This window comes from Ursus maritimus, unplaced genomic scaffold, assembly GCF_017311325.1.
Source record: "Ursus maritimus isolate PB19 unplaced genomic scaffold, ASM1731132v1 scaffold_5, whole genome shotgun sequence".
Taxonomy (NCBI): domain Eukaryota; kingdom Metazoa; phylum Chordata; class Mammalia; order Carnivora; family Ursidae; genus Ursus; species Ursus maritimus.
Window position 1 is genome coordinate 58,216,760 of NW_024426663.1, and position 19,649 is coordinate 58,236,408.

The 19,649-nt window shown below is 46.4% G+C and overlaps 1 protein-coding gene across 1 annotated transcript; it reads right to left on the reverse strand.

Moving 5' to 3' along the window:
- Positions 1–2,384: 2,384 nt before the first annotated feature.
- TXNDC15 (thioredoxin domain containing 15) lies at positions 2,385–17,955 on the reverse strand. The gene is made up of 5 exons (XM_040622426.1): positions 17,511–17,955; positions 9,767–10,254; positions 8,038–8,201; positions 4,574–4,704; positions 2,385–3,091 (listed from the first exon to the last, which is right to left on the reverse strand). Exons 1-5 carry the CDS (start codon positions 17,575–17,577, stop codon positions 2,895–2,897), a joined length of 1,047 nt encoding a protein of 348 aa, XP_040478360.1. The 5' UTR covers positions 17,578–17,955; the 3' UTR covers positions 2,385–2,894.
- Positions 17,956–19,649: the final 1,694 nt, after the last annotated feature.

Sequence of the window (19,649 nt, forward strand, 5' to 3'; positions counted from 1 at the left end):
ATGCTCGAGAATTTTTTTTTTTTTAATGAGAGTCCATTTAAATTTAACTTAGTTGCTAGCAGTTAATTTTATTTCCCGTATGGAGTTGGGGGGGGGGTTGCGTTAAAACATCCTAAAATTCAGACATGGCTCAATATGCTTTCTTAAGTTTTTGCCCACTTGACAAAAACTCTGGGGAGGAATCTCACTCCAGACCCTGATCAAATGTCACCAATCTTCACGCATCCATCCAAGACACTCTAGTTTCCTTTGCCTGATGACTCGAGTGGGCAGAGACTGGAGATGGAATTAAGAATTTCATTTCCAGTACTTAATCAAGTGTATACAACCATGAATACTCTGCAAACTTGCTTACTAAAGTGAGAACTGCAAAATGAACTGGTAGGTGTGAGGTAATAAGAGACTATTTTCTTTCCTGAAATGCACTGTAGGAAACTGGCATGTCAGTTGTAGTTAAGAAAAGCAGCAGCAGTAGCACGCCAGTAGGGCCCAGGGGAAGTGATGTTCACCAGGAGGGGCTTTGGATACTCTGCCTTCACATGTAGGTCTCCAGTTAGTCGGATTTAAGTTCCTTAGCAGAGATTTACTGAGCAAGTCTCTATAGTGGACACGCTTGGGAAAGGCAGTCTCCCGCTCAGTGTAAGAATGGGCCTTAGACCCATTTAAGTCCTGCTCACCCATGTCAGAATGGCCCTTAGGCCTAGAACACCTCTTAGTTAAAAAGAGCCCATACGGCCTGTTCCAGGCTTATCACCTTATATGGGACTATCCTTCCCTGATCCAGGCTCAATATGTACTCCTGTATTCTGCTTAAGCACGGTAAGTCAAATAGCCCTGGGGGATGCTTCCCCCACTCCCCTTTCCATAGTACAGACTCCAGTGGGTCAGGAGACTCCAGTGGGTCAGGAGGAGCTTTGCTGAGACACCAGTGGGGCACTCGGGCCTTTGGCTGTTGGGGAGGATCCACTAGCCATGAGGGCCCAGTGCACATTCCTGGAGCTGATATTGCTGTGTCTCTTCTGTGAGTACAAATGCTGTTCCATCCACTGCGTGACTGTATTACGTGTTGTGTTTTCCTTGGCAACTGATACTAAGCAGGAGCGAGCAGAAGTGTTTGGACTTCTGTCCCTGATGACTGGCATTCTGATGATCTTTGCTGTCTTCCATGCAGCTGAATCCCCGCCCGCCCCATCCCTGGCGTTGGTGCCAGTGCACAGACGGTTCTGCGGCACAGACGCCTTGCTTGGCTTGGGGTGGTTTAGCTGCCCTTGGACCTTCCTTCCTGCCTCCTTCTATTTCCCATTCCCTCAGCACCAGTGCTTTCCAACTGATCCTCTCTACACTTGAACCTCCCCTCTAGGGAACACCAGGTAGCTTGTCTCAGCTAAGTAAGTATTAGAAGCAAACCCATGATCTGTTGGCCGTCCTAGGAGCCTTTCCTCGTCCTCCACACCCATTACATATCAAAGGCATGAATATGCCTGTATCTTTGATAAGATAACTTCTCATCTGGGAGTGTGCCCCCAGGAAATGAGACTATATACAACCATAAATTTAAAAAAAAAAAGGTTAAGTAAGTAATGCGGAACCTACTCAAAGACCTATTATGTAGTTACAGTTAGGAAATCTATTGGCAACAGTGAAATATTTATCATTTGTTAAGCAAAACAAAACAACAATAAAACCAAGGTGCTAAATGATAGCTATGTTACGTAGGAGTCTATGGGAAACAAAGGGGGAAGACGAGGGAAATTCTCTCCATACCTCAGTTTGCTCATTTGTAAGTGAAAATAATAATAGTACCATTCTGAACCACCGTCCCTTCCTGCCAGTGACCACCCCGGCCATAGCTGTCCACAACATGACGTTGTAAAGTCCTGCCCAACATAACATTCTGAGAAGGTGACTCAACTAATGTTCTATTTCCATAGAATTTAGGGTGCGTTATGAAATGAACTACTCTATCGGAAACACTGGACACCATCACTAAAGGTTATTTCTCATTAGGTGGTCAGATGTCTTATATCTGCGTTTAAGGGATCTTTTAGAAACAGCTTTTCAAAAAGTTGATATAAATTACATGTTGTCTCTTTTCTACCTGTGTCCTAAACTAGACTAGAATCAACTTGTGGGCAAGAACGGTGTTACGTATTTCTTTCGGCTCTCACTGAAGCTGGCACAGTGCTAAGAACATGTTAAGGCTGAATCAGTGCATGTTGGTTAGGTAACTGACTAAAACTCGAGTTATGCTTTGGCCTAGAACTGATCATAAATAAGCTTTAGTTTGATGATAATATTTACTTTCTCCTAACATCTGTCCTATCCAGAAACGACTTAAAGCACTTCAAATCCTTCCGGTGAAATTCGAGATCACAACCACCAAAGTACTTGACTCTTTTATTTTCCCATCAGTTACTCAGAAGGTCACACTTATGAATTTTAGTACTTCTTCCACAACAGAACACTTTCCTGCTTACAGACTCTGAGAGAAAAATGGCAAATGAACAGAAACCAACCTTCTTAGACATACACGGAATCAAGACTCTTCTAAAACTAAAACGTGAAAAGTCCTATTTCTTCCTTCTATGAAGCCAACTGTCACTCTACCCACTATTCCACCTGAACACAGCTCCCATTTGAAACTGGATTACTCCCTTAAATACTGGATTAGTAAAAACAAGAATGGTGAGTTCTATTGAATATGTTCATTTGCTTTTTGCGGTACTAATTAAAACACCAATTTATAATTTTTTAACACATTCAGCAGTTCAACAAATGCATGATTCTTTTAATCTAACTAAAGGTGTAAGTCTACACTTTACTGGAGAAAATGTAAGAAAGTGCAGCATTAATTTCTGAAATTCCTCGTTCCGACTTCTCCTTGCAGTCCATCACTATTCCGCGTGTTCCTGCTCTTGTCCTGGAATGAGCCACCGAATGCTCTCAGTTCGAATGGTAGCATACATAATAAAACTAATCAGAAAGAATAAGGAAAATACAAGCAGCCAGTCCACACTTTTTATCAAAGTGCTGGGAAGAGGGCCTATTTGGTCAGCTTGAGTTACCACCACATTTTTCTTGGCTTCTATACCTGAAAGAGAAATCAACTGTTTCAAATCAGATGGAAAACACACCCGCTAAAGATCTTTCTGAAGAGTTCTGCATGGTATGCAAAAAGATATGCAGTCTTAAAATAAACACCACACTAGTATATCTGGGATGGGTTTCACTTGCCTGTTAGTGTAATTTGTAACTTGCCTTTCTCCCACCACATCAAAGGAACAGGAACCCATTCAGCTGTTCAAAGCCTAAACATTAGAATTTCTGTGAACTCAGAAGGGTCTTCGGGCATGATAAGAGTTGTCTTTTGTTCTCTTTGAGACTGGTAAAGCTACTCTCAGGAGTCTACAGAATGTTTTCACAGGTGAAGGAACACTAAATTCAAAATGCTTTTAAATAATTTACTGAAAAAATTGTTAGAACTAACCACCACTGAGATCAGAGATTACCAAAGATGCTGTGACTTCTTGATTTCTTTTAGGTTCTAGGTTTTCTTAGAGTATTGAGCAAATTGGCTCCCTCTCTCCATATCCTGATTGGCAATTGGGAGTCTGGTACTGTGAGACTTGAATAGCTAACTATCTGGGAACAACCCTTCCACTCCTATGAGGTAACTCAGCTCTTTGTTCTTTACTGTGAGAGATAAGTAATTAGATGCAACTTAATATATATGGAAGGTATGTTATAACTCATTTTTATTTCCAGTGAATATACTTCAGAAAGAAGTGGGGTGCTCATAATTAAGGCATTAAAGCTTTTGTGGAGCAAACTTTATCAAAGAAGAGAATTTCTTCAATATTCAGTGTTCAAACTTTTACAGAATAAAAAGTAAGGCCACTTGTTTTGGCAAATATTAAGGAATTAAAATAGCATCTGCATATGGATGAATAAATGGAATACCACACAGCAACAAAAAGGAAGAAAATAAAAGCAACCATATGCACCAACGCAGGTGAATCCCACAAACATAACGGTGACTGAAATAAGCCAGATACAAGGGAATCCATTATGTATGTCTCCATTAATATAAAGTTCAAAAACAGGTCACACTAGTCCATGGTGTTAGGAGTCAAGGTGGTAGTTACCCTTATAGGCAGCAGTAACAGTGCTGAGGGGATGGGCTGGTAACATTGTCTCTGGGTCGGAGTCCTGATGACCCAAGGCGCTCATTTTGTGAAAATTCATCACGCAGCACACCATTATAATGCACACATTTGTGTAACTACCACACTTTAGTGAAAAATGGATGTAAAAAGTTATCTACAGGTGTATGGTATGTGAATTCTAGAATAATAAAGCTGGTTTTTTAAAGGTATCGATAATCCTTATTTGTGTCAAGCTTGCCACTGACTGAGAGACTTTTAACAGAACCACAAGTAGTTCACTAGAAAAGAAGGTTTACATCTGAACGCCAGTCTTGACCCCTTCACTTAAGGAGAGCAGACAGGAACCCACAGAAGGCATATACTTCCAGCAATAAAACCCCTTCTTAGAGCATATGATTTCTACATACCTGTCTGGTTAAAAATGAAGACTTTCAGTGTTTCCAGTGTTCGGTCTGTATGATTAAATCTAGCCATTGGTTTAGCTCCTTGAAATAATAAGATGTTAGGAACAGCTACAGTGCCAAACCTGGTAGAAAGGCTGTGACAGAAAGCAGTCAGTCAGACAACCTGAAGTAACAGCGGGTTTCCTCACACAGTTGCCATATCAGAATGGATGGCAATAAATGAGAAAGCATCATTTTCCTGTGACCTACAGAGGTTTCTGATATGCAAATTCTATGCTTATAGCAATTTCTGACTTTTTTCCTTATGGGTTGAGGTTGGGGGCATTCCTGTTCTGCTCAGTTGCTTTCTATTACAACAAGGAACTACCCTGGACACAGCTATTCCTCCTTTCTTTTTTTTTTTTTTTTAAGTAAACTCTACCCCCAACGTGGGGCCAGAACTCACAACTACAAGATCAAGGGTCACGTGCTCTACCGACTGAGCCAGCCAGGCGTCCCCTAGTTATTCCGCCATTTAAGTTGTGAACTGCCAAAAGAGATCAGACCAGAAAATTCTAATTCATGGACAAAGCACACTGTGTCAATTTACTTGACAGAAGAAATTTCAAACTCTCCAGAATGCCCATCTCCGTCCCTCACACTAAGATTCAACTTAGGGCAAGCAATTAGTTGGTAAGTCAGCATGTGGGCATCTACGGTCTAGCAGACACACCAGGAAGTTCACAACCGGGGCAGGATGTAACATGATCTGAGTGGGACTGGCTCACCTTTACATAATACAGAGTCATGGTATAAGCTCTGCAGTCAAAACACGCGCGGTTCAAGCCTCAGGTCTGTCACTGAACCAGCTGTGTGAGCTTCGGGCAGACTATCTAACATCTTTAAGCCCCAGTTTCCCCTGTTAGTAAGATGATAGTATTGGATAATCAGGATTTTTTTCTTTTGTAAACATGTTGTCACTTACATGTAAACAGATGAGGCAAACACATGTTGCAGGCCATATAACAAGAATAAGTATCTTCTACTCTCCATGATTAAGGCACCAGAGCAGGCACTGAGAAGGATGCATGGAGATGACTGAACAAAGCAGATGATTAAAGCCACCAGGGAACAGAAGCCCAAACCCAGAGTACTAAGCTGGTGCTGGGAGCCAGCCCTGCTGGCTTGGGGGCAGGGGAAGGCCCAGTCGAAGTCTGACACTAACCTAGACTAGACTTCCCATCAGCCTGCTCCCTTGGACCAGGCCACGCAGATATTTCCCTGAAGCCCTTGTGAGAATTACTAATTTGCTGCGATTTCTTTCTCCCTAAACAAATTTACGTAAATATTGGCAGTTACATTACACACACTGAATATCAGTGGAGTGCAATGTTTTACTCAAAATTTTAACTCGAGGGGCACCTGGGTGGCTCAGTGGGTTAAGCATTCAACTCTTGGTTTCAGCTCAGGTTGTGATCTCAGGCTCATGGGATCAAGCCCCGCGTCAGGCTCCATGCTCTCTCCCCCTCTCCCCGCTCACTCGGTTCCCCCCACCTCTCTCTCAAATAAATATATAAATCTTTAAAAAAAATTTTTTTTACTCGAAAAAGCTTTACTCAACTCCATTTTTACCAACTTGACCATCTTCAAGACTTTCCAAACTGATTCACATACAGCCTCCCATGCCCTGCTACGGGGCATGTGATGTGGAGGAGAGGGACATGCTTTATAACCCAGACGCAGTCACAGCACCGGGGGAAATACAGAACATGTGAACAAAGCTCTTTGTAACTCAGCTCACTCAACATCTAAAAAAGACAAGAGCCCACTGAATAATATAAAACAAAAGTAAATGTCATTTTAAGGGCCTAAATTAATTCATTAAATTAATTTACTGTCTGTCCACTAAGGAACACGCATGCAAGAATAAATGTGAACAAGAAAGAAGAAAGAGGGGAGGGAAAGGAGGAAAAGAAAGAAATCCTGAGCAGACACACAACAGGGTGCTGCGTTGGGCTGCCAGGGGTGGAAACCTAAACTGTGGGTGAGTCTCAGGAGGGTCCCACTTGTGACACTAATTTTGCTAATTCAGGCTGGCCGAGACTCTGAAGAGTCCTCTGGCCCCTCCACTGCCATCAGGTGGAGCCAGCTTCAAATTCCACCCTGAATGCAAACTGGTGCAGCCCCTCTGGAAAACAGTGTGGAGGTTCCTCAGAAAGTTAAAAACAGAGCTACCCTATGACCCAGCATTTGCACTACTAGGTATTTATCCAAAGGATACAAACACAGTGATTGGAAGGGGCACCTGTACCCCAGGGTTTAGAGCAGCAATGTCCACAATAGCCAAACTATGGAAAGAGCCCAGATGTGCCATCAACAGATGAATGGATTGGGGCGCCTGGGTGGCGCAGTCGTTAAGCGTCTGCCTTCGGCTCAGGGCGTGATCCCAGCGTTATGGGATCGAGCCCCACATCAGGCTCCTCCGCTATGAGCCTGCTTCTTCCTCTCCCACTCCCCCTGCTTGTGTTCCCTCTCTCGCTGGCTGTCTCTATCTCTGTCGAATAAATAAATAAAATCTTAAAAAAAAAAAAAAAAAACAGATGAATGGATAAAGATGTGGTACAGATATATATACAATGGAATATTACCCAGCAATCAATAAGAATGAAATCTTACCATGTGCAACGACATGGATGGAACTAGAGGGTGTTAGGCGAAGTCGGCCAGAGAAAGACAGATACCACATGATTTCACTCACATGTGGAATTTAAGAAACAAAACAGATGAACACAGGGGAAGGGAAGGAAAAACAAAATAAGATAAAAACAGAGAGGGAGGCAAACCATAAGAGACTCTTAACTCTAGGGAACAAACTGAGGGTTGCTGGAGGGGCAGGGGGTGGAGGGATGGGGTAACTGGGTGAGCGCACATGACTGAGCACTGGGTGCTATGTGCAACTGATGAATCACTAAATTCTACCCCTGAAACTAATAATACACTATATGTTAACTAAATTGAATTTAAATTTTAAAAAAATTATTAACTCAGTCATAGCAACTCATTCGTTTATATAATGCAACCTAGGGCTAGTTACTTACTTCTGTGCAGAATGGGGGAAAACTTACAGTACATACCCACTACACCTGTTTTGAGGACAAAATGACATGCAAAATAAAAAGTGCTTTCCCCAGTATCTAGCACATGCTAAGCCTTCAATAAACAATAGATGCAATTAACATCAAAATAGAGAGAGAGAAATTCTACCCTTCAGAGAACAGTCCCCTCTTCAGGGGCCTCCAGAAAGAGAGGCCTCAGCTCCCTGAGGAGTGTGACCACCCTCACCACTCACCCTTGCCTACCCCTCCCACTAGTCCAGCTTTCAGGCTCACACCGACCTCCTTGGCTTCGAACTTAACTGATGGCAACCTCCAAAGAACTGCAAGCATCATCCAGAAGGATGACCCGTAAGCTCCACTCAGGGAACATACCTGCTGTGCTGAGATGCATCCAGTGCCAAAAAATGAAGAGCTGGAAATGCCCGGGGCAGAGAATTAAAATGAGGGGCCAAACTGGCAGAAAATCGGCACCATGGGGTGTAAAACAGGACGAGCGTGCAGTCACTACCGTTTGGGTTTAGAAAATCCATAAGGTCCTGTGGTAAAAGAAACAAGTGTTAAAGTCAGCAGTAAATGTTCGTATAAATTTTTCTGGAAGGATGCCCAAGAAATTGGAAACACTGCTGCCTCCACGGAGAGGAGGCAGGGACACAGACAGAAGGGAGACTGTAGGGTAGCTCCTTAAGAACCTTTTGGGTTTTGAACCATAGGAATGCATGAATCAGCAGAAAAGTATTATCAAATAACAAATCGTAAACTTTCCTGTAAATTTTCTTGATAGTACTATAAAGCATTTTAGTATTTTTCATAATGCATCAATTCAAATACTAAGTACACACAAGGCACAGGCCATTGTCCCAACCTCTCACCTGTGCCTCTCACACACTCTAATGGCATTATTAAAGCACTGAGATCTCAGGCCCCAACCATCAACTCAGCAGACCCAAATCTATAAGCAGTCCAATCAGTGCATTTGGCCAAAGGCTAGTTCAATTCAAGGGCGCACCATCCCTGCCACCACCCTAACTCAGGCTGCTGAAACTGCTCTCTCCTGGTCAAGTGTGTGACAGCCTAGAAACAGTGCTGTAGAGCTGAGGCAGTGTTCACCGGGCACTGAGGGGAGGATGTGAGGCCAGCACTGACCAGCACTGACCCCTGCACGTGGAGGGGCTACGGACACTCAACGTACCACAGACCCTCATTTAAAATAAGCAGTCACGGTGTGCCGAGCTAGGATTTCTTCTCGTATTACATAAGCAGCCTGAACTCATCCTGCTACCTAGCTTAACAATTCCACAGAAACAGTCAGTCATTATCCCAGTGTTCTCTTCGGAATTATCATTTATCCAATGGGCTGGAAAAGCATGCGCTGGAAAAGCATGGCTAGGTTGGGGACAACTGTCTCAGCTATCACTCCGGAGAAAACACTGGAGTCAAACTCTTTGAAGGAAAGAAATTTTTCATTAATATAACATGCTTCCCAGGGGTACCACCAGTCTAAACAATGCTAGATCACAATCTTAGTAATTCAGATATTTTTAACTTGCCTCTGTAGTAAATACCTCATTTGGAAGAAGAAAAATGTTAGGATTCTGATGGCAAGTGCCTATCTTCCACCAGGATATTTTTTTTTTTAAAGATTTATTTATTTATTTGCGAGAGCGAGAGAGCATGAGAGCGGGGGGAGGGGCAGAGGGAGAGGAAGAATGTCAAACAGACTCCGTGCTGAGTGCAGAGCCTGATGGAGAGCTCCATCTCACGACCTTGAGGTCACAACCTCAGTGGAAACCAAGAGTCACGCTTAACCGACTGAGGCGGCGCTGTCCCCTGGGATTTTCATCGTGAGGCTTGGTGGAGGGAGGACCCAGAGGGTCACCAGGCTCAAGCCGCCTAAAAAGCATAATTGACACTAGGTCTAGCGCCTCCTCTCCCTACGAACATCACGGAGAGCCAAGTCAGTTTTCAGTGATGCAGCCATTAAGTGCTGTCCCACTTACAAAATGATAAAGACTCTGACCTTCCATCTGAAAGTTGATAAAAGGATTAAATCGTAAAATCAATATGCAGAAAAGGAGAAAAGTACTAAACCATTCTTTCTTACCTGTGACATATTTAAAATTTTCAGAGTGAAGTTTTCTAAGCCCGTCACATTTCTCTCCTCGCAGTTCACCTTGGGGGATTTCAGACTTTCCGTGTTATTGGAGTCCTCGGGTGGGACCGGGTCGGACTCGGCCACTTCTGGCTCTGAGTAATACTCCTCCTCCCTGTCCTGGAAGCTGGCCCCAGAGCCGTCCAGAGAGAAGAGGTGCTCTCGGAGGCTGCACCGCGAGTCCTCCTCCCCTCGGGCCCCACAGGTGCCGCCGCTGGGCTCGGGACTCAGCTTGTCCTCGGTCTCCCCGGGGATCACGGACAGCATCACCACGTGGTCGCCATCAGCGTCCAGCCCCAGCACCGTGCCGGCCTCTCCTGCTGACTTGTCCTGGCCCCCAGGGCCACGCAACGGCTCCTCTTCACTCGCAGACACGGCTCCCGCCTGCAGAGCGCGAGCAGGCCGCTCCTCCGACGGCAAGTGACCACTTTCCTCTGCAACTACAACACACCAGCATGTTCGCAGTCCTAAGTCACTTCCAAGTACATGAAAAGCCCAAAGAATTACAGTTCCCCTCAAATTAGACATTTTCCCCTAAGGGGAAAAAAGGTAACCTTCCCAAGAAGCTATCGGAGGGCCACCCGCCATTCTCCAGATCATGAAGAAGGTCACCAGGAAGTACCAGATGATGACTGTCAAATACAAAGTGGACAAATACATACCTTCATGGGATACCTGCTGCGTGCCGTGTGGATTATAAGCAAAAACATTCCCGTGCAGACATCCAATTAAGAAAATACAACACAAACACTTTCATTTGTTTGATGAGAATATCCAAAAATAATGATGCCTTTATAGAGGATTCTACTATGGCAAAGCATCCTTGCACACATAAGAGCCCTGTGAGCCGGGCAGGACAAGGGCTACCATCCCCGCGTAACGGAGGACCAAGCTGAGGCCCAGAGAGGCAGTGTAATGCCCAACAGCACACAAGCTAGGACGCAGCAGAGCCAGGTCTCTGAGCGAAGTCTTCTGGCTGCTACTCCAGATCGGGCCTTCCCCTCCCTGTGACCTCGGGGACTGCTGTGCCTCACAGTCCGAGAACACTCCATACAGCCGCTCCTGCATGAGGTGGCCTCTCCAGCCAGCGCCTGCTCTCCTGCCTGCTGCCTGTGGGAGTGCCGGGAGGCGCACCCCCCAGGGCCTGGGCAGCAGCAGGGCGAAGGAGGACCTTCCTCACGCTTTTGGAGCCACTAGATGGGGCTTGGGTAAAAAGCTCAGGTAAGGGAAGAGTCTGGGGAAGCGTCATATATTCACTGAGCAATCTCCATTCATCTCTGTAACAGTGACTCCTGCCCTCCAACTCCCATCAACTCAACAAGAGCTGCCAGCCTCAGTGCCAGGCACTGACTGGGGGAAACCAATGAGCCCGATGCACTCAGACAAGCTTGCCATGTGGCTGGGAAACCACCAGCCACGTAATGGCCTCTGCCATGCCAACGGCATGTCACCGAAGTGTGAAAACCCAACTGGCTTTAAAGTTGGGGGGGGGGGTCTGGGAGCTCCCTAAGGTATGCACATTTGTATAAGGTCTCAAAGAATATCCCCACAGAGCTGTGCAGATTCATTCAGCAATTCAAAAACATTCTCTGAGAATTCTGCTTCTGGCTAAGTTGGAGTAAGAGGGACCAGATTTACCCTCCCTAGTGAAACAACCCAAAAAAGGCCAAAAATATGAACCAGTTTCAGGAGACTAGTTAGCAGGCAAGGAAGGACAGGGATCCCTGAAAACAGGAAGAACACAGGAGAGCCCTAGAAGTGTTCCAGCTTACCACCTGAGGGAGTGCATGCCATAGATCAGGAAAAGGGAAGGAAGCAGGCAGAGCCCAGCGCTCTCCAAGTTGAGGAGATGGTACTCAGGGTTTAGAGAGACCAAGAAAGCTAGAGTTTGTGGGACAGAATAGTAGAGATGGGCAAGCTGCAGAGAGAGGACTCCAGAGACCTGCAGAGAGACCCCGTCGAGTACACTGGTCAGCATTTACACGTGAGTTCCTTCCCAAAGCTAGGCAAAGAGCTGCCCAAAAGGATCAGAGGCAACAGAACCCAACACTCACAGAGAGCTGGGAAGAGTACCTGTTTCCACCAGCTAGACTGGAAAACCTCATGACTCACGGAGCACTGGGGAGACTACACAAAAGCAGTGGAGCAAACTCAATCCTACAGTAAATATAGCTCTGCTCCCGTCCAGCAAACCTTAAAGGCAAAGATCAAACCATGCTCAGCTAACTTAACTGTAACCTAGAACAAAACTCATGAATATTTAGAGAAATACTAAAATATCCAGCACTCAACAAGGTCAAATTTATGTCTGGCATCAAATCCAAAGTTACCAGGCATGCAAAAAAGCAGGAAAATATGATCAATCATGAGAACAGTAGTTAACCAATTAAAACTGACCCACAGCTTGCAGATGTCAGAATTAGGAGATGAGGCTATTAAAACAGTGATTATAACTCTATTGCACATGTTCGGAAAGTTAAGCAGATATAGAGACATAAGATATAAAAGACCCACATCAAAATGCAAATCAAAACCACGGAGACCTCACCTCACACCTGTCAGATTAGCTATTATCAAAAAGACAAGAAATAACAAGTGCTGGTGAGGATGTGGAGAGAAAAGGAAACGCTTGGACACTCTTGGAAGGAACGTAAATTGGTGTAGCTATTGTGGAAAACAGTATGGGGGGTCCTCAAAAAATTAAAACTATAATTACCATATGATCCAGCAATTCCACTTCTGGGTGGAACAAAAACACTAATTTGAAAAAATATATGCACCCCATGTTCACTGCAGCCTTATTTACAAAAGCCACGGAAGCAACCTAAGTGTCTACCAGAGGCTCAATGGGTAAAGAACATAGAATCTATACACACGATATAATTAGTCACAAAAAGAGGAAACCTTGCCATTTGCAACAACATGGAGGGACCATTATGCTAAGCGAGATAAATCTCAGAAAGACAAATACCATATACTTTCACATGTGGAATCTTTAAAAGTAAATTAATTAATTAATTAATAGCTCATAGATACAGAGAACAGACTGGTGGTTGCCAAAGGTATTGGTGGGGGGAAGGGTGAAATAAATGGGTGAAGATGGTCAGAAAGCACAAACTTCCAGTTACAAAGTAAGTCATGGGAACGTAAGGTACAGCATGATGACTCTAGTTAATAAGACTGCCTCGCATATTTTAAAGTTGCTGAGAGTAAACCTTAAAAGTTCTCCTGACAAGAAAAAAAAAATCTTTTAACTATGCATGGTGTCAGATGCTAACTGATCATTTTGCAATTATACACAAACATTAATCATTACGTTGTACACCAGAAACTAATATAATGTTACATGTCAATCATAATTCTATTTTTTTAAAAGACCCAAATTGTACTCTGGCAACGAAAACTACAACGTTTAAAATGAAAACTGCACTGGGTGGGATTAATGGCAGATGAGGCATTGCAGAAGAAAAGACTAGTGAATTTGAAAGCATAGCAATAGAACCTATCCAAAATCACACACACAATGAAAACAAGAATCCAGAGAAATTAAGAGAATCAGTGAGCTGTGGGACAGTTTCAAGTGGCCTAACATACAGATCATGAGAATACCCAGAAAGGAGGGGGGAGAAGAGGGGTGTGGGCAGAAAAAGTATTTGAATTAATAATAACCAAAAACTGCACAAACTTGATGAAAACCATAAATTCATAGATCCAAGCAGTTCAGCAAACCCCAATTTCAATGAACTACACCAAGATATTATCATAATCAAATTGCTCAAAACCAATGACGAAGACAAAAATGTTAAAAGCAGCCAGAGAAAAAAGACATGCTAGGTACGGGGGAAGAAAGGTAAAGATGACAGCAGATTCCCTATTGTAAACGATGCAAGCAAGAAGAGTAGCATCCTTAAAGTACTGAAAGGAAAAAACTCTAAACCTAAAATTCTATACCAAAGAAAAAAATCTTTCAAAAATGAAGGGAAAATAAATAATTTTTCAGAAATATTAAAAGCTGAAGGAATTCATCACGAACAAACACCCAGAACGAGAATCTTAAAGGAACTCCTCCAGCCCAAAGAAAAATGATACCAGATGGAAGAAATATGGATCCACACAGAAGAATGGAGAGCCCAAGACACAGTAAGTACATTGATAATTAGACACAATCTTTCTGAAAGTGTAGCTATGAAGGGGACAAGAAAGCCAGGGTAGGTGATAATGGGCCAAGGAGGTTTCTGTTTCGGCTTTTAGGACAGAGGAGAAGTTTAAGGCTATATCAAGTTGATGGGAAAGTGGGCGAGGAGGGCGAGGGAACAAGAGAGGTTAGACAGGGCAGAGTACAGGGCTTGAGCGGCAAAGTGTGTCCTTGACTGGAGAAAGTCGCACTTCTATGTGACTGTGACTCAGAGAAGGCTCTGGGTGTCTGCACAGGGAGCTCTGCGAATTTGGTGGCAGTGGGATCACAATGACAGTCTTTCTGTAGCCTCTGGGTGATGAGCATGTACCGCTTATATAATCAGAAGAAAAACACGTTTGCTGGGGCGGCCACGAAACGGAGCAGGAAATGAAGCCAAAGGGGCGAAACGTCTGGAGAACAAAGGGTGTCATGTAGGGGGGCCAACCCTCCTCCCAAACGCCCCAGCTCCACAGACATCTGCTCTCTCTGAACCTAACCAACATCTCAGGTCTCATAAGTACACAGAGAATGCCAAGATCCTGAAAGAACCTCAGGAGAAAAAAAATCAGGTCAGAAATTACAACCTGGCTCTCTGATCACCCTCATAAAAATGCATAGATGTCCCTTGCAAAAAATCTAAAGGGAGTCTGAGTGATGCACAGAGCTGGTATTTTCAGTTCAGGAGGGTTATTTTTTCCCTCCTGTGAAAGAGTTAAGTAGACAGTACATATTACGAACCAAAAAATTTTTATGCCCTCAGATACCAGTGTTCTCGCTTAAGTATTGGGAAGAGAGGAAACTGTGAATTATTCCATACCAAGACGGAAATGACGTACCGTGCGAGAGTCGCTGAACCCTTGCAGCGTCACGTGCTTTTTAAAAGAGACTGCTTCTTAACCTCAAAACAGGGACTACAGTGTGAGCCACACAAAAATGACAATCACTGCATCACTGACAGCAAGGAAGATATCTGGAGAACAAGGGTGGGGGCACCGTGCCAACGCTGCCAGGGAGCCCCAGCCTACATCAGATCCTTCACACCCTCCCAGTTTTGCTCAGAAGGCTCTCTACCGGCCGCAGGTTTTTCACAATGGCTTCTGTGGCAGCGATACCAGCCTCTGTCCACACAAAGAGTTCCACCAGACATTTCGGTCCCTGAACACTCCAGATCTCTTCCACCTACCTCAGTGCTGTCCCGAGGGCTGTTTCTCTGCCAGGAAAGCCCTCCACTGGCTCTCTTGCTAGCTAATCTGACTCATCGTTCAGATCTTACCCTAAACTTCACCTCTGTAAGGTGAACTTCACCCCCCCTGACCCTCAGACCCGAGGGGTCTCCCATAACAGCATCCAATAATACCCTGGGACTCTCCCTGAAGCATTTCCCACTGCTGGAAAATTATTAATTATTTGTAGTCATTTAATGCCTGTCCTCCAACAGATAGGAGGGCGGACCTGTTTCTCTACCTGGCTCACCACTGTACTTCAAGTGTCCAGCAGAGCATATGACATGTGATTGGTGCTCAGTAAAATCTGCTAGTTGACTGCCTAGTGAAGACAGGCATGGGGGTGTTGAAGCCAGGACACCTGGACAACACAGCTACCTCCAGGTGCTCATCTGCCAGGGGCGCCCACTACAGACCAAAAAGCCTCGGATTTTCAGCCACCCTAAAAAGGACCCAGGTGGTGAAAGTCCCTCTGCTGTCACCCCATTCGCGGCCTCGCCATGACCACCAACGGCCCACCCTATGTCTGGTGTTATCTTCAGGTCTGCGTGCTCATGGCCCAGACTGCTAGGGGGGCTCACATCACCCTGACTACAACAATAAGTCAGTCCCCTGAATCACCAAGATTCTGCCTGGAAGCAGCACACTCAACGTGGGCAATGTGAGGAGAGATTAGTACAGGGGCCACCAACACATGGGCTGGATGTCAGAGAAACCAAAAGCAATGATAAGAAGCTTCAGGGCCAGTAACAGCAGCGAGGGAGCCAGTTACCACTCATAGACCTTGAAAGCTCAGAAGCAGCAAGTCACAGAACCTTGGAACAGTGTGCTCACCCTTCTAGAAGCTGTGACTTTCCATGGAAGGACAAAGCCAACCCATGATAATCCCTAAGGGAGGAAGCTGAGAGAATCAATATCCTCACCTCAGGCTCCCTTATTCCAACCCACACAAAGCCAGAAGGCAAGACAGCCAGTTGTTAGGCCATACAGGACAGCCACTGGGGGCACAGCGCAGGGTGGACGAGGCTAGAGAACGATCTGGGGAACAAACAAAAGCTATCCAGCACATGCTGTCCCCTCTCTGAAGCTGGTGGTTAAAACGCAGTGACAGAGAAATGAAGTCCACAGGTTTGACTGTGAAGCAGGCAGGCATGGGCCTGAATCTGGGCTCCTCAACTTCTGGCTGTTGGAGACCCTGGCAGAACACTTACTGACACTGAGTCTCGGTTTACCCATCTGTAAACCGGGAACCAGAGCAACATCTACTTCATAAGCACGTGGAGCTTAAATAAGATGATGCTCATAAAGCATCAGCACCGGGCACAGAACCAGCGCTCTCACCAAGGTAACTGTGCTCCTCTTCCTCCCCTTCCTCCCGCTCAGCGGCCCTGCCTCCTTCCAGGCCACCTCACGGAAAGCAAAAACCTGCCTATCCCGGTAGTGAATGACAAGCAAGGCCGAAAGGTCTAGACTTCGACAAACTGTGAGGAGTGGGGTGACGCAGCCCTGAGGATAAGGCCCCACCCCCGGCCCCAGCCGAGCGGCCAAGGGTAGTTGCCCCCCACCACACACACACACACACACACACACACACACCCACACACACCCCACCACACCCCACCCCCGGCCCGAGGACGCCCCGGAGAGCGTGCGGGTTACCCGGGGAGTCTCTTCTGTTTTTCTCATCTGCCCTTCCTAAAGGCAACCTGAGCAAGAGCGGCCTTCTTTAAAAAGTGAGCCATCAAGGTGCCAAATGAAACGTGGGCTCTGCAGGCAGAAAGACGGGCTCTGCCACGACCCGAAGGGCAGACTCGACTCTCCGAACTCCGCGCCTCCTCCTGGTACGTGGAGATACTCGTGCAGCCACTCTCCTACGGTGGGTGCGAGGGCTAACTGCGATAAGGCACGGTTCCTACCTCCGCGTAAGGGCACCGTAAATGTCGGCTGTTCGTTACGATTTTTATCATTCGTAATAAAGGCTACGCCTCAGTAGGCACTAATGCACTGTCACTCCCGACCCACTGACGCCTGCTGCGGGGGCCTGGACGGGCTCTCCGCCAGCGCCGACCGCCACTCGGGGCCACACAGGCAGAAAGAGGTCGGGACGACGCGGGGCTGGACTCGCCGGCCAGCGCCAGGAAGAGCGGAGGGCCCCTGCGCTGGTGAAAGAGCGTCGTCCGAGTAGACCCCCACCGCGCGCTATCATTTCACTCGCCGCCGCTAGACCCCCACCGCGCACTATCATTTCACTCGCCGCCGCCTGCCGCCCCTGGCCACGGCCCCAGCCCGCACTCACCCTCTAGGCCGCGGGCTGGAGGCCCCAGCACCCACAGCAGGACCTGCCACCAGCCGAGGAGCCGCATGGCGCGGGGCTGGAAGCGGCCGGGACCACCACCCGGGCCGCACGGCAACCGGCGCACGGCTACGCGCGTCGCGCTCCCGGCCTCCCGGAGGCCTGGGGGGAGGGGAGCCGCGATCGCGATCGCGATCCCGTGCCGCCATCTTGGAAGCTGGCAGCGGCCGCTGGCGCCATCTGGGAGTCGGGCGGCCTGCCTCTGGCCTCTGGTCTTTGGGATTCGCTGCTGTTCAGGTACCGCGAGCCAGGTACCTCGGGTCGCCTCGAACTTTCCTGACCCCCAGGCCCTGGACGGGGTTCCAACAGAGGCCAGCGGCCCTCTTTCTTCGCGTGCTGGCTGGGGCGCTTCATTCCGAGGCCCAAAAGGCCCGGAAGCCTCCTCCTCCGAGCGCCCCGAATTTCCTGCCTTACCCCTGTTCCCCTACCTACGGTAGCCAGGTGAAATACAGGGTGCTCAGTTAAATTTGAATTTCACAGAAGCCACGAATAGTTGTTTTGTTTTAACTCCAATAAACATACGGATTTTCAAATGTAACTTGGTCCTGTAATTGTATTTGCTGTGTCTGCTCACCCTAACCGTACCTCTTGCAAACTCAGGGCGGGCAGTTTTTGTTTGGTGGTTGGTTTTAACTAACCCACCTGCAGGGCAATCTCCCGCTCCCTGATCCACCGCCCCCACCCGCCAAGACCCGGTCCAGGAGGAGGCTGGGCCACCTCTAGCAAACAGCCGGGAAACTGCGTAGAAGGAGGAAGGCCTGGATGTGGAGGGGAGGGGAGGTGTGCGGCAGAGCGACAGGGCTCAGCATTCCAGAGCTGGGCGGGGGCGGGGGAGGAGCGACCTCAGAGACAATGCTCCGAGATGAAAAGAAGGAGCTTCCCGGTCGCAGTTAAGGGAAAGGGCTCCGAAAATCGATACAGCAAGTTGCCAGCAGCCAGCAGGCTACATCAGTAGAGAGTGATGCTTTCAAACTTAAAGAGGTTGAAAACAGACATAGATTACAGAGATCTTTACATCAACCCATTGGTGGTTACAGCAACGTGAAGAGGAACCTAGGCTTTTTTTGGCCCTATGGTGAATCCCAACTCCAATATTTATAGGAGTATATGGTCGGTCAGCAAATTGTGTGACTTTTCTTAAGTTCAGTTTCTTCCTCTGTAAAACGGGATGAATTTATACGGTGCTGTGGCTGAAATGAGATGTAAAGTGACGAGCACAGTGCAGGGTGCACAGTAAGAGGGTTAGCCATTATTATTTGGATCATGCAATTCTAGCGGAGTAATCATAGTCCCCTGGTGCCCATCAAAGACTGTTAAGCCAGAAAGATGTATCATCAGTCTGACCTCACTGATAATTCTTCTAAATAAGCCGCAGCGTTTTGCTATATTAAGTTCTCAAGTGCCTATAGGTCCAGGAGACAATGAACAACGTGAAGGAAACAGCCCACATTTCTAGAGTGGATCACTACAGTCATCATTTGGCTGAACTACCTCCTTTGCCCTTACCCAGTAATAGCAAACTTTCCTTTTTTTTTTTTTTTTAAGTAAGCTCTACTCCCAATGTCGGACTTGAACTCACCACCTCGAAATTAAGCTGCATGCTCTACAGACTGAGCCAGCCAGGGGCCCCCAAACCTTATCTTCTTTAACTTACTTTAACTTACCCTTCATACTTAATTTGAAGGTGCATAAAAGCCAATAGTACAAAGGATTAAGGGGGGTTAGGATTTACAAAAATGAGAGTGATTTGATTCGTCTGGAACTCCAAAGTGAATGCCCTGTTACTGCTTCCTTTGTATTATGTCCTTTCCCTCCCTGTGTTTGTGCTTTGGCTGTTTGTTTGGACAAATCCTCTTGCAGATGGTAGAATTGTTGTCTTTCCTTAAATACTGTGTATACACTCTCTAACGACTACTCAGGAAATGCTGTCAACAGGACAGAATGCACATGTGACGGTCTGACCACCAGGTGGCACCTGCACTTACTTTCAGCAAGAAAATTGCCTTCAGGTTTGTCTTGAAACTTCTATTTTATTTTAGTTTCTGAGGGGAAAAAAGCTGATATCATCTTCTTCCTTTGGCT